General features: G+C 44.3%; 2 protein-coding genes across 2 annotated transcripts; one reads left to right on the top strand and one right to left on the bottom strand.

Annotated features, from left to right (window-relative positions):
- Nucleotides 1–9,551: 9,551 nt before the first annotated feature.
- LOC144699921 (Leucine-rich repeat (LRR) family protein) lies at nt 9,552–11,557 on the top strand. Its single transcript, XM_078571261.1, has one exon. The coding sequence runs from the start codon at nt 9,773–9,775 to the stop codon at nt 11,504–11,506; it is 1,734 nt and encodes a 577-aa protein (XP_078427387.1). The 5' UTR covers nt 9,552–9,772; the 3' UTR covers nt 11,507–11,557.
- Nucleotides 11,558–11,653: 96 nt separating this feature from the next.
- HMGB6 (high-mobility group box 6) lies at nt 11,654–13,068 on the bottom strand. Its single transcript, XM_078571262.1, has 8 exons — nt 12,912–13,068; nt 12,720–12,802; nt 12,575–12,626; nt 12,358–12,471; nt 12,214–12,271; nt 12,069–12,113; nt 11,905–11,988; nt 11,654–11,825 (listed from the first exon to the last, which is right to left on the bottom strand). The coding sequence occupies exons 1-8, from the start codon at nt 13,010–13,012 to the stop codon at nt 11,766–11,768; spliced, it is 597 nt and encodes a 198-aa protein (XP_078427388.1). The 5' UTR covers nt 13,013–13,068; the 3' UTR covers nt 11,654–11,765.
- Between the last annotated feature and the right edge of the window lie 902 nt (nt 13,069–13,970).

Genomic DNA, 13,970 nt, shown 5'->3' with positions numbered 1-13,970 from the left:
AATAGTGATTAATAAGATGAAATTGATGGAAATATATGTGGCCGGCAAGCCAATCACACATTCCACATCTCGTTCCATGTTCATTAATAGAAAATATTCATTATAGTGCACGTGTGATGCATATAATGAAGTCCATGAATACATGATCAAACTTAGTGAATTATGATGAGATCGTAATATGGAGATCACTAGTCTTTAAGCATGTTCTAAACATTCCTATTCAAAGGATACGCGAGAAGGACATCTAAGTATCCGGATAGAATAGCACTATCTAGCCTCACTCAAATGATGAGTATGGCCGGTCCCGTAGCCATTAAGGTGGCAATACTAAGGATAGATAGTGGGTGCTCTTTAGTGGAAAGAGTTTACTGAATTGATCCGTACGAATCCCTGAATGGTATTATACCGAACTGTCAGTCACGTTGATTCACGTCATGGTTGTGTAAGTGGTCCTTAGACCTGAGACACCTAAGATGTCTTGTGGACGGACGATTGCACTTTGGCTATGGCCAACGAGTCTCTAATCATGGGATTCTAACGGTCTTAGTTCAGGTGCATCAAGAAGTACACGAAGGCGATTGAGTGGTCAAGATCGGATCGTCCACCCTCGATATAAGAGGTGACAGCTCAAGGAAGACGATGCAATGAAGTCCTTGGCCAAGGCAGTGAAATATCGGAGAAGAGTTCTCTGATAATTTCCGAATGCATCAGTACTAACTCAGATGATCGATTAGGGTTTGACAGTTGACCATACCCTAAGTCGTCCAAAGAGCATCAAGTGGATGAGGGATTATATATACACGGTAACCGATGACGAACAGGTTCCATGAGTGAGTTGATACACACTCCTTTGTATCTTCTAGGACACGAGGTGTAGCTTGGCACCCCACGTGTCGGAGTCTCGACCTATCGATTGGGTTAAATCGATCCGACGTTAATTAATCTATATGATGATATAGTTAATTAATTTGGAAGGCCAATAAAGGTTATTGGGCCACTAAAGTCGTTAACTAGACTGATACATGGGCCTAGAGGGTCACACGCAAATGGTCTTTTGGACGTTGGAAGATATACTTAAGTTTTGGGGGTTTTTATGAAAAAATACCCACATATTATAAATAGGGGAAGGCCCTGAACGAAATTCACCCAGGCCAGAATTGTTCAGGGGCCTTTCCCCTTCTTCTCCACTCTCCCCACACACCCTCTCCATCCCTGATGTGATCAGGATGACGTAACGACGTCGACGGAGAAAGAAAGGGGCTCGTCAACGAGAAGGAGGAGATCCGACGTGCCGAGGACTGCGTGGATACGTCTAGAGGCTGCACACTTGAGCAGCTCGACTCATCTCGTTTCGAGATCGAAGAAATCACAGATGCGATCCATGAAGATTCGCTTAATGTTTTCGTTGATGCCGTTCGATTCGCATAAGTCTTCCGCTGCGCATCGTTTTGATTTGTTCATCCATCTCAAGGCCCCTAGAACCCAACAGAAATGAGATACGTATAAAATATGGGGTTAAGAGATGATAAACTATAATGCTAGAGGGTCGTAAAATTAAGATGATTATAGTGGATCGTATGTAGTGATAATTAGACGAATGATTGAGAGACAAGATGGAGTGATGATAAAAAGATAAGAACGAGTTGTGTAAGGTGGATGACAGGTGAGATGGCAAGTGGGATGACAACAAGATGATGACGATTGAGATTTGATCAATTGTCAAAAGACGAGAAGTTATAGTAGAATGGAACGATGAAAGTGATACAAGCTAACAATGATGTCAAGAAGAACCAATGTAAGGTGAGGCTACTTAACATAGAGCCTTAAATTCTGCCAGAATCAAATCAATTTATGAGTGCAGTAAAGCTCCATTTCTTCAATATTCCTCTTCTCACACACCAGGGACACCGAGAACAGGCTTGATGGATCTTAGAAACTCAATAGTTTTCAATCAGCCCGCATGAGTAGAAAGCAAGTTTAAGGATGAATGTGACAAGGATACATGCATTTATTTACATATCAGAGGACATGGATGAAAAAAGGGGTGAAGACAAAGTGTCCCTCAAAATTTCAGCTCAATCAGCCATCTGGATCGTCAAATGTCAAGTTGTGAAGTTAGAGCAATCATGCTAGCCATGTCATCGTCGATATCACTTCCTCATTTTTTATTGACAGTTAGAATATTAAATAGCCATCATTTAATCATGGGCGTGACAACCTCTTCTTCCACAATTGGCTGCTCTGAAAACACCACGTGTCACTTTGAGAAGAAAAGATAAAAGTACTATTTATTTTATTATTTTAATCATTTTCTGTGACGGCATGTCACCCCATGCCACATCATCATATCTCTTCTTCTCTTCCTTTTTGTACTAAATGACATGTTGTGTGTCATTCTCCCCAGAAAAATACTAGTCATCTAATGACATGGCAACAAGGTTTTGTGTGCCGCATCAGCATCATTGTATTTTTTACTTAAAAGTAGTGGTACACATGTGCGCCACGTATACTGCCGGAACTCTTGACTTTTCTCTCTGATTTTTTCTTTATCTTTGAATTGCATTTCTTTCAATTTAAATAGCACTTTTTTGTTGATCAAGGTCACCCATACGAATAAAAAAATTAAAAACTTGTTAGTCAATGATTATGGCATTATGGCATTGCAATTTGTGATCAATCGCTACTCAAATCAGTCGAATGGCGATAAGTGAGGAAACGTCTATACTCTTTGGTCTATTTAGAATATAAAAAGAAAACTTTAAAAATTATCTTTCAAATTATCCCACTTAGCTGAAATAGTTTTGGGATTTGTTACTATTTTTATTTGTGCTCTTGATTTTATTGAAGGTTAAACACAAAAAAGTGTTGGGTTCTATGCCTTGGTTTGTCCATGGAAAACACATTTCCATGGATGCAGAAGTGTGTTAATCGATTCACAATCAAACTTTAAAATGAAACATTGAATGTACCTTGTGGGGAACTCGTTCCACCCTTGACTTTGCCGCTCCGAGATCGTTCTGAAGCCATTCACGCGTCCGGCCTCTAGAAGTATCCATGCGATCACTCTGTGCTTGGATCTCCACGTCTTCTTCTTTGATCCTTCTTGAAAATCTAGAAGATCTCCTCACCATGAAGACACTCTCCTTGGATGAGTGGAGAAGAGAGTCGAGAAAGGGAGGGGCTCTCAAATCAGTCTTGCATGGTGCTTAAAATGAGACCCCTTTCCCTCTTTATATTTCACTTAATGTTTTTCTCAAAAACCCTACAAAGTAAAATATATCCACCAATGCCCTTATGTCCTTGTGTGTGTGACCCCCTAGGTCCATGTATCATTCTAGCTAATAACCTTAGTGGCCCAAAAACATTTATTGACCAACCTTATAAACTAACTATATCAACATATAGATTACTTAAATAAGGATCGATTTAACCAAATCGATAGGCTAAGTTTCCAGCCCGTGGGGTGTCAAGCTACATCTCGTGCTCTAGAAAATACCGAGTAGTCTCAAACTCTCTCATGGAACATTTACCATCAGCGGTTACCGTATATGTATAATCCATCATCCGCGCAAGACTCCTGAACAATGTAGGGTATGGTTTATTGTCAAACCCTAATCCCTCATTCGATTAGTACTGATGCGTAACGGGGATCATTGGAGAACTCCTTCTCCAATATCCTCACTACCCTGGACACTGATTTTTATGCATTGTCGTCCTTGAGTCAATTTCTGCTTATACCGAGGGCGGATGATCCCGTCTTGACCACTTAATCATCTCTGTAAGCTTCTGAATATATTCAAGATATGACTTGTTTGAATCCCATGATTAGATGCTCATAAGTCATAGTCAAAACGTAGTCGTCCACTCACGACATGTCCTTGGTGTCTCAGGTCAGTGGATCACTTACACAATCATGACTTGAATCAACATGATTGAGATTTAGGTATAATATCATTCAGGGATTCGTACAGATCAATTCAGTGAAGTCTTTCTCCAAAGAGCACCCACTATATGTCCTTAGTGTCGCCACACTAATAGCCACAGAATCAGCTATACTTATCGTATAAGTAGGATCAGCTAGTGTTATTCTATCCGTATAATTCGATGTACGTCTCGACTATCCATCGAATAGGAATATTTAGAATACATGATTAAAGATTAGTGATATTTGTATTACGATCTCATCATAATTCACTAAGTCATTGCATGTATTCATGGACTTCATTATAAACATCACACGGAATAATAATGAACGTAAATATTTTATTCAATGAACTTAAATAAATATGGTAGTGTGATTGGCTTAACGGCTACATAATATCCATCAAAAAGAAGTGGGGAGGTTCATCTTGAAGGAGCAAAATGCATGATCCGGAAAGTGTAAAAGGTGCCAAGGTGAGTTTTCTTGCACTTACAAGGTCATACATTCATGTCACCAATTTAAATTATGTTCAACCACATCATCTGAACCTTATTCCCACCATGCATTCATCATACATCCTTTACACCATGCCATAGTACACCAAATTGATGGAGCGCGCCAACCCGCTCCATCGGATATGCCTTCGAAGTCATCAGCATCATCATCGTCAACCCATGTTGGCTCGTGTCCCGTGCGACTGGCACGCCAAGGTGCAAGCAAGGGCGCCCGTGTTCAAATACCCTGGGTGAAAAGCCCTTGTGTATCTTTCTAGCGTTTCCATTTTGTCTCACCTTCATCATTTTCATCTTTGTCATCGTCTTTGTCATTTTCGTCTTTGTCATCACCTTCATCATTTTCATCTTCCTAATCGTCATCTATCCATCATTTCAATTCTTTTCTTTTATTGTTGTTCTAAGGAGAATCCTTGTGTTAACAGGCCCTCCATGTTGGACCCTTTTATAAATGGCTAATGGACCCTCTTGTAAGGGTCCATCATGGCCCTATATAAGGCCATGATGGGCATCCAAGAGTTTCAGATCTGGTTTCTCTATTGTGGAAGTTACGTGATTTCCAAATCTCACCAAGGAGGAGGAAGGAGGAGAAGAGAAGAGAAGAAGGACAGGAAGAAGCAGAAGAGGAAGAGGAGAGGAGATGCAGGAGATCTTGCACCGTCTGCTTGTTCGATCATTGCCAGGTTCGGGCCATCTTTCCCTGCGCACCTAGCAGGCATCGCCCGCGTGGGTGGAAAGGAGCCCCGCGCACTGTTCGACCGCACCACATCGCGTCAGGCCCTCAAACAACGTCCTTGACTACATGATATTGCCCCCGATCGCGGGACACCGCACGTGTTGACTACAGGACGTCAACATACTCGCCAATCAACCCGACGCCCTCGCTTGCCCCAGGTCGACGCTCTCAGCCACCAGATACCGCACACGACACGCGACGCCTCATTTGACCGTTGGATGCCGGCACACCTACGGAACTTGATCCGACAATCTCGCCCAACCCTTACGAGGCCCAGCCGATGGACGTTGCAGCTCTCATGCTTGTGTTGAGTGTTGCACAGTGAGTACCTTGCCTGCCACTTGGACGCCGCTTCTGCAATGCAGCACACCTTTCTCGCATCATCGTCCGACGTTATGCCCGCTAGCGAGGCTTGTTACATCAATGTACGCCACTCTTGGCATCGCCATTGCTGACACTCCACGCGCACCACGACCAGCAACTCGCCAATGCCGCCACAGCTAGCATCGTTGCCTATCCATCCGTGCATGCCGCCAGCAAACACTACTCCGCACACACTGGACCATTGCTACTGCCACCTTCGGGTACCTTGGCATTACTAGCATTCTGTCCCCATGGACATCGCATCCCTGTGCTCTGTCGTGCTGACTCATCCTGACGAGTCATGCCCACTGAGCCTAGGTTGACAGTTCATGATGTCGTGCCAATGCTCCTCTCTCTCCACCTTTCAGCCCCCTGACACGTGGAGACCCTAATAGAGAGAGAACACTGAAGGAGGCTAAGACTCTGATTGAACTAGCACCGCGCGTGCTGTCGAGTTATTCCATGCTACTTATCTACACGTGTCCATTGCACCGCACTTGCAGTGGCTCTTTCACCGACGAAGACACCAATGAAGAACGACACCGCCGAGGAGGTATGTCCTTCCCCTTGCTCGTCAGTTAGATTGTGTCTTCTAGTATATTTTTGGTTGCACTCCACCGCGCTTGGATTAGAAGTAGATGAGATTTTTGTATCGAGAGAACTACATCACGAGTGAATTATTAGGTATGGGTCGAGCATGTCCGTTATGTGTGAGCATAAACAGAATTATTCTGTTTGACACCGTAGTCACCATCGTCGCTCCAACGAGGGTCAGAAGGTCACCATCACTGTCACTGGTTGTCCACCCAGAGCTCAGAGTTTGGCAAAATTCCACGAGTCGGGGCCAGTACGTACAACCGCCTAGGGTTCATGTCATCACGTAGTTGCATCTCCGTCAGACGATGTCACAGATGACGTCTAACATCATTTTGGTATCATAGCATCGTCTTGATACCCGATCAGACGACATCCTTGACGACGTCTGGCATCATTTTGGTATCAGAGCATCGTCTTGATGCCCGACCGGACGATGTTCTTGAAAATGTCCGCCATCAAATTTTATTTTATATTTAGCTGTATATACATATAGACGCATCTCTACTTCACTACCTTACTCTCATTTCTTCATTCCACTACTCTAATCTTCATTTTTTTCTTTCAATGTCTCTTTACACCCAAACCCTCCATTATCTCATATTTCATATAAATATTTGAAGTATACATAAATTGTAATTATCACATTTTATATCATCAATTCTGATTTTTTCTAACTTTTATTTGATATGTAACCCTTTTCATATCATAATAACTTTTGGAAATATACCAAATTCGAAATGTTTGCTCCTTGTAGAAATGACCATTGCTTATCATGTCTACTAATCAGTTGTAGAGTCACGATAAAAATTAAATATTATTGATTAAACTCAACTGATACTGTCAGCAACTAATAAACCCCCTTACTATAAGTTTTATCAACACACAGCAGAATCATGTTAAAATGTTTTGTAACTCATAGCCTACTCGGAAAGAATCATTTTTTCCATTATTATTAGTGCATCCAAAATGTCAAAAACTCAACATCATGCCATGAAGGTTTCCATGTAGGTCTTATTTGACCTTTGCTTGAGACAAGGTGAGTGAGTACATTGAGATGTAGACAAGTGTGAAAAATGTAGGTTTAGGAGAATGAGATATCTGAAAAGCCCTACGGATAAATTTTAACTCAACACAAGAGATATCTAGCAGCTCCAGCACTTTTATCACATAGAGTTCAGAACACCAGGGTTGCTTGTTTAATGAAAGTAGGAACCATTCAAAAAATTGGGATATGATGATATGAGCTTGATGCCATCTACCAGATATTTGCATACGGCCATTCACATCACATTAATCCTTCACGTATATGGTTGACCATATCTAAAGTTTAGTTGTAGACTTTCCCAAAATATCAACATAATTAATAGTAGCTCATACATAAGATGTAAATTTCAAATTCAGTAGTAAAGCTCTGCGTAAACCCAACATGAATAAGGAAACTTCTTTGTTATTGTAGGATGAAATAACATCAATTTTAGACTTACCTATTTTATGTTCCCTTCTAGACACCAGATGACATAGCAAAATCTCTCTTATGAAAGTAAATTTTATATCGCTTTTGAACTAACTTATTTTAGTATTTTTGATTTGGTGTGACACTCTTGTTATTTCTATCAAAATACCAAAAAGTAATCCACAAATAGATAAAATATAATTCACATTCTACTTTTCCTTCTTTCACTCTTTCTTCCCATTGTCTCAATTGAGCATGGAGTGGCAGCAGCAATATATGGATTGCAAAAATTGTGTGAGATTGACTGATATCCTTAAGGACTTTCATGTCTAACACGACAAAATTGACTAGGTACTCCTTTATATGAGAAATGTAATGTCTTCTATGATATTATAGATATATTTATGGACCAATTATCTGGATGGAGCTCAACGATAAGATATTGTAACTTGTTGAATTTAAATTTTAAAAAAAAACCTTAGCAGATAAGTTAAAAACAAAATTATATTTTGTCCATTGAGGTCTGAGTAAACCTCATCTTCAAAATCTCACACAAGTTAATAAGAGATAATGGTTATATATCTTCTTTCATGAAACTTTTATTCTGATTATCTCTATTTATGAAAGTATGAACCTTTAAAAAAATTGGGATATGCTGATATACGCTTGATGCCATCTACCAGATATTTGCATACAGTGATTCACGTCGCATTAATCATTTACATATATGGTTGACCATATCTAAAGTTTAGTTTTAGAATTTCCCAAAAATATCAACATAATTAATAGGTAGCTCATACATAAGATGTTTTTGTTGACCTCAGAAACACATTTTGTCACGTAATTCATCGTTGTCAAAGTTATTGACCATTTTGGCTCAAGTGACAATTTAATTGGGGAGAATCATGCTGATTAATTGGGGAAAAGGCTCAATTCAGTAAATAATCAGCATGATTCTCCCCAATTAAATTGTCACTGAATCTTAGATTGTGTGTAGTTTTATCTCTGCTTGTAAAATCAAACGGGAAAATATTTATTATACATTTCGTTTATTGAGTTAAGATTTAAATTTTATAAAGTGGCAAGAACGAAGTATGCATGCAGGGAAAAGGCCGATTAGTAATTTGAAGGCCAAATTTGAAGTGCATAAACGTTCAGTGATTATTCAGGGTAAGATTCAAAACCAAATTTTCGTTGAAACAAGATCGAAAGCTCCTTTGCTTGCCGACAAAGTATAGAGGTTGAAACTAACTGGATGCTGCAAACCCAATCATTTGTTGTTTTCTAAATAATTTTTTTCTAAAAATTGATTTCAAACGACTTAAGAATCACCAACTAACACGTCTTATTGCAGAAGAGTCCATGTTAACGTAAACTCTTGAGTATTACACGGATTCGTCAGAACTGAGACCAAGCTTCAAGCCTTCATATATTTCGTTCAAATCAGCATCAGTTTGCATGACTCCAAGACATTTGAGCGAAAGGATGGAGAGTTGGATTTGGCAGAATTCATAGAACCTTGATCATGGGCAAAGGATATACCACATTACTCAAAATTGCCACAATCAAAGTTCTCAAAAAAAAAAAAAAACTGTCACTATGAAACACAACGATCAGTTGACGCTGGACCCACAACAATTCATTTCAAATACTCACTCCCACGGGCTACATCATTATAAGCTGAATAGATCGATTGTTTCTTGAACTCTCTTGTCGACAGAGATTAAAAAAACACTCACGACCCAACAATCCATGCATGTTTCCAGATCTGTTTGACTTTATCTTATCATGTATTTCGGACCCTCATGTCGATAGACAAGTATAGCCAGGAAGGACTAACTGCGTCATCATCCACACAGCACGTGTGCGATTCCCAGCCCACAACCCACAATTCGAGTACATAAAAAAAAAACAAATACAATCATGCAAAATGAGGAGGCGAGGAGCGGGGGCTGCTCTGATGAATGCCGAGCGCGGAGTAGCGCACACGCAGAGCAGAGAGCAGGCAGGCATCTTTATCGCAGAGAAACCAACTAGTCTTTTGAATCTCCACCGCGCCTCCTCCGCGCAAAAGCGCAACCCGTGATAAGACCGGCTGCCCCCACGCGCCACGCTTCCTCCCCGCCCCTCTATATATCCTACGTCCCGTCAACCGCCCTCCTCACTACTCTCCCGTTTCTCTCTCGCCGATGGAGAGTCGTCGCTTAGCGAGAGCGATCCTGCTCTTAACGACGGTGATCGTCGCCGCCGCGGCGGACCGGGCGGCGGACCGGGCGGCGCTGCTGGGCTTCAAAGCCGGCGTGATGCGGGACACGACGGGGATCCTGGCGACGTGGAGCGGGCCGGACTGCTGCACCGGGGCTTGGGCCGGGGTGACATGCGACCCGGCGACGGGCCGGGTGGTCAGCCTGGAGCTGCAGCGGCCCATCGGCGGCTCGCCCGGGACGTTCATGGAGGGGGTGCTCTCCCCCTCCCTCGGCGACCTCGACGCGCTGGACGTGCTCGTCATCGGCGGGATGAAGAGGCTCGCCGGGCCCATCCCTGATACCATCTCCAAGCTGAGAAACCTCACGCAGCTCTACCTCGAAGGGAACCGGCTCGAGGGGCCCGTGCCGGAGGGGCTCGGCGGGTTGAGCCGGCTCCGAGCCCTGTCGCTCAGCGGGAACCGCCTCCAGGGTCCGCTCCCGGCCGGCCTCGGGAGCCTCCGGAGCCTGGTCCAGATCAACCTCAACGGGAACCTCCTCACGGGCCCGATCCCGGGCAGCTGGGGCAGCCTCCGCGGCCTCCAGTACCTCGACCTGGGCAGGAATTTGCTCTCCGGCTCCCTGCCCGGGTTCCTCGGGCAGCTCCGGTGGCTCCGCTTGCTAGACCTCTCCTCGAACCGCTTCTACGGGGAGATACCCGCGGCGCTGTGGGGGCTCGGCGGCGTGCTGGACCTGAACCTGAGCGGGAACCGGCTCACGGGTCCGATCCCGGACCGGGCCGGCGGGCTGGGCGCGCTGAACACGCTGGACCTGAGCAGGAACCTGCTGACGGGCCCGGTGCCGGAGTCGCTTGGCGGGCTGGGCAAGCTCTGGTACCTCAACGTCTCCCGGAACGGGCTCACCGGGCCGCTGCCCAAGGCGCTGGGGGCCGGGCTGCCGGCGCTGCTCTCCGTGGACCTGTCGTACAACCGGCTGGACCTGGGGACCGTGCCGGGCTGGGCCAGGGTCCGGAGCCTGAGAGACGTGCACCTGGCCGGGTGCGGGATCAGAGGGGTGATCCCGGACTTCTTCAACGCCGACTCGCTCAGCTCGCTGGACCTGTCGGACAACTCTTTGGCGGGAGGGCTCGAGCGGGTGCTACAGAACAAGCCCGCCTTGCAGAACCTCAAGCTCACGGGCAACAGACTGAGCGCGGACCTCTCGGCGCTGGCCCTGCCGGAGGCCCTCTCCAGGCTCGATCTCGGCTCGAACCAGCTCTACGGGTCCCTGCAGGCGTTCCTCCCCAAGGTTGGGCCCTTCATGGAGGTGCTCGACCTCTCCCGCAACAGGATTAGCGGGACCGTGCCCGAGTTCGGGCCGGGCCTGGGCTTGAGGTGGCTCGACCTGTCCGGGAACTCGGTGGCGGGCCCGATCCCGCCGACCGTGGCGCGGCTGAGGAACTTGGAGAGACTGGACCTGTCGAGGAACCAGATGGAAGGGACCATACCTTGGAGCGTGGGCGAGATGGCGAGCCTTGGGTGGCTCGACGTGTCGGTCAACCGGCTCAGTGGCGCGATCCCGGCGAGCCTTCTGCGGATCCCCAGGCTGCAGCACGCGAGCTTCCGGTCCAACAGGCTCTGCGGGCAGATCCCGCAAGGCCGGCCCTTTAACATCTTCCCCGCCGCTGCCTACGCTCATAATCTCTGCCTCTGCGGCCAGCCGCTGGCGCCCTGCGCTTGAACTCCCTCGGCAATCTTGGCTCTGTTTGGTGAAACCTCCTTGTTTTCCCGATTCTGCAAGCTTTACTACTGAGAGTGCCTGCAACGATGGCACTGTCAGTGGTAGTAGTTTAGAACAACGCTTTTCCTTGGGTGGGATGCCCTGAGATTCACTTCGAAGAACGCATTTCATACATGGTAACCCAGCACTAAACGAAAACCAAAGGTCTAAGATATCGCATTTTCGATGATCAGGTGAACAAAGATTCAAATGGGTCGTATCAAGCTTCATCTGCAGTCGCGTCCTCTTCTTCTTCTTGTCCTGGAGAGGCTTCGTTTTCCTGAGAATTCAAGTAGAGTCCTCTGCAGGATTAGGAAATGAATTAAATGAACGCGTGAATAAAAATGTAAAGAAGAAACCTCGTTATCGGTGCTTTGTTTTTCGACGGAAGTCTTGTACTCTGCCTTCAGCTCCGCCGCTTTATCAATGTATGGTTTCTTCTCCTGCATCGGATGTTAATAGTTTATTTACTAATTGCAGTGAAATGGTGATGTTGAATGGTGAAATGATGAAAAATACTCACTTCATCCGTCATCGACTTCCATTTTTCGCCGCCTTCCTTGGCCACCTAATGAGTTTTTTCCAAAAAAAATGAACCGTGAGTGAAGAGTAACTAACATCAACTGAAGATGAATACATAAATGAAAGATAGAGTTGGCGCAGGGTACCAGGGAAACGTTCTTGGAATCAGGATTCGCCTCCTTGTAAGTTTTTCTAAAGTCGTCCCTGCAAATAGATACTCAGAAAGTCAGCACGCGCAACGAGGCTTGTCATGAAAACCCAATTAAGGAGGTCGTCAGAAATTTAATTACATGAACAGAAAGAAAGCAGTCGGCGGTCGTTTCGGCTTGTTCGGATCTTTTGCTTTCTTCTCTCTTTTTGTAGATTTTTCGCGCTTCGGAACAGAAGGTGCAGCGACTTTCTTCCTGTATCAAGATAGTATTTTTATCACGGTCCCCAGTTAATACGTCCTTCCTGCACAGATCTGGGAGCCATTCAAAGAACGATCCTCAGTGAAATCGATCTTACTTTTTCTCTGCAGGTTCCTTGACCTCGGGTGCGCTCTCAACGACCTGAGATTCTGCGTCGGCGCAAGACAACAGAATAGGCTATAAGAACGGCGCAATTGATAAAAGGAATCAAATCAAGAAGAAATAGGTTTAGGTTATGATACCTAGGGTCATTCTGATTTTCGAATCAAGACTACAGCTGTGCATGTCGATCAAACCCACAGGCACATCTTTACCGCAAGCCTCACTGAATCAGCGAAACAAAAAAAAAAAACATAAAAAAAACACTAAACCAACTCGCACATCAACGGCGAGAGAAAGATCCAAGATTTACAAAACGCAGAATTGAGGCGTACCACTTGGTGAAGGCGCTGCCATCCCTGGCGCGTTTCAGAGCGCTAGAGTTTACCTCTACTCTCTTTCTCGGCCTCGGCGGATTCGACTGAGAGCCGGCCATTTCTTCTCCGCGGAGTCAGAAAGGGAGATTTCTTGGCTCGATGAACTGATCTGAAGAAATGCGGAAAGGATGAAAGATGGTAATAAAAGGAAGAGGTTTTAAAGAAGCGCGAAAATAAGCCAATTGAAAGAATAGATTCCTTATTTTCCCGCCTAATTTTTTGCTCGGTGGCATCGAGAAGTTTCGAGGCGATGACGGATGACGGAACATGCGCACAACGAGACGGAACGGTTGTTCGTTTTGGTTGCATCCAAATGATGGACGGAACGGAGGACGGACGGACTGAGGATGGTTACAACTTAAAAACCTAGAGCAAGTCAATGGCTCGCAATTTACAATTTATAATTTACAATTTACAAACGGATGACTGATGACAGATTGTATTTTGTTCTCTCCCGGTTTTTATCTGCTCCCATGTGATCGGGCTGCTGATTAACATGCAAATTATCATAGATATATCATCCATATTACATCTACTGCTTCATCAAAATGAGTTTATTTTCACGTTATATTGTTTCTAATTGGATAAAATAGTCCTTTATGAAAATTTATGGTTTTCCTATAATTTATGGCACTTTTACCCATTTTCCTAACCTTGGACTCGTCATATATTAATTTTACAATAAGGGAAAATGCGTATTTTGAATTACAAATGGCTTCTAGTTATTTTTTAGGATTTTCTGGATTTGTATGCATTTTTCTGATAAGAAATTCGCTGAGAAAATATTTTCTTGGTCAGAAATAGTGTATTTGGGTATATTAAATCCTCTGTTATTTTTTAAGTGGCATTAAACATGGTCTGACATGTCCTTCTGTCCTAAAACTAGGATTTAACATTGAAACCCCATAAGGGAATGCATAGTTCCTCCGATATCTGAGAGACATGTTATTTTGGCCTGTCAATTTGCGAGGTGAAAACCACTAAATATGAGCTAATCATTATTTTCAAGACTCTCAA

This window comes from Wolffia australiana, chromosome 2 (genome assembly GCF_029677425.1).
Source record: "Wolffia australiana isolate 7733 chromosome 2, ASM2967742v1".
In the NCBI taxonomy this organism is placed as follows: Eukaryota; Viridiplantae; Streptophyta; class Magnoliopsida; order Alismatales; family Araceae; genus Wolffia; species Wolffia australiana.
The sequence above is the reverse complement of the archived record's forward strand: the minus strand, read 5'-3'. Positions and strand labels throughout refer to the sequence as shown.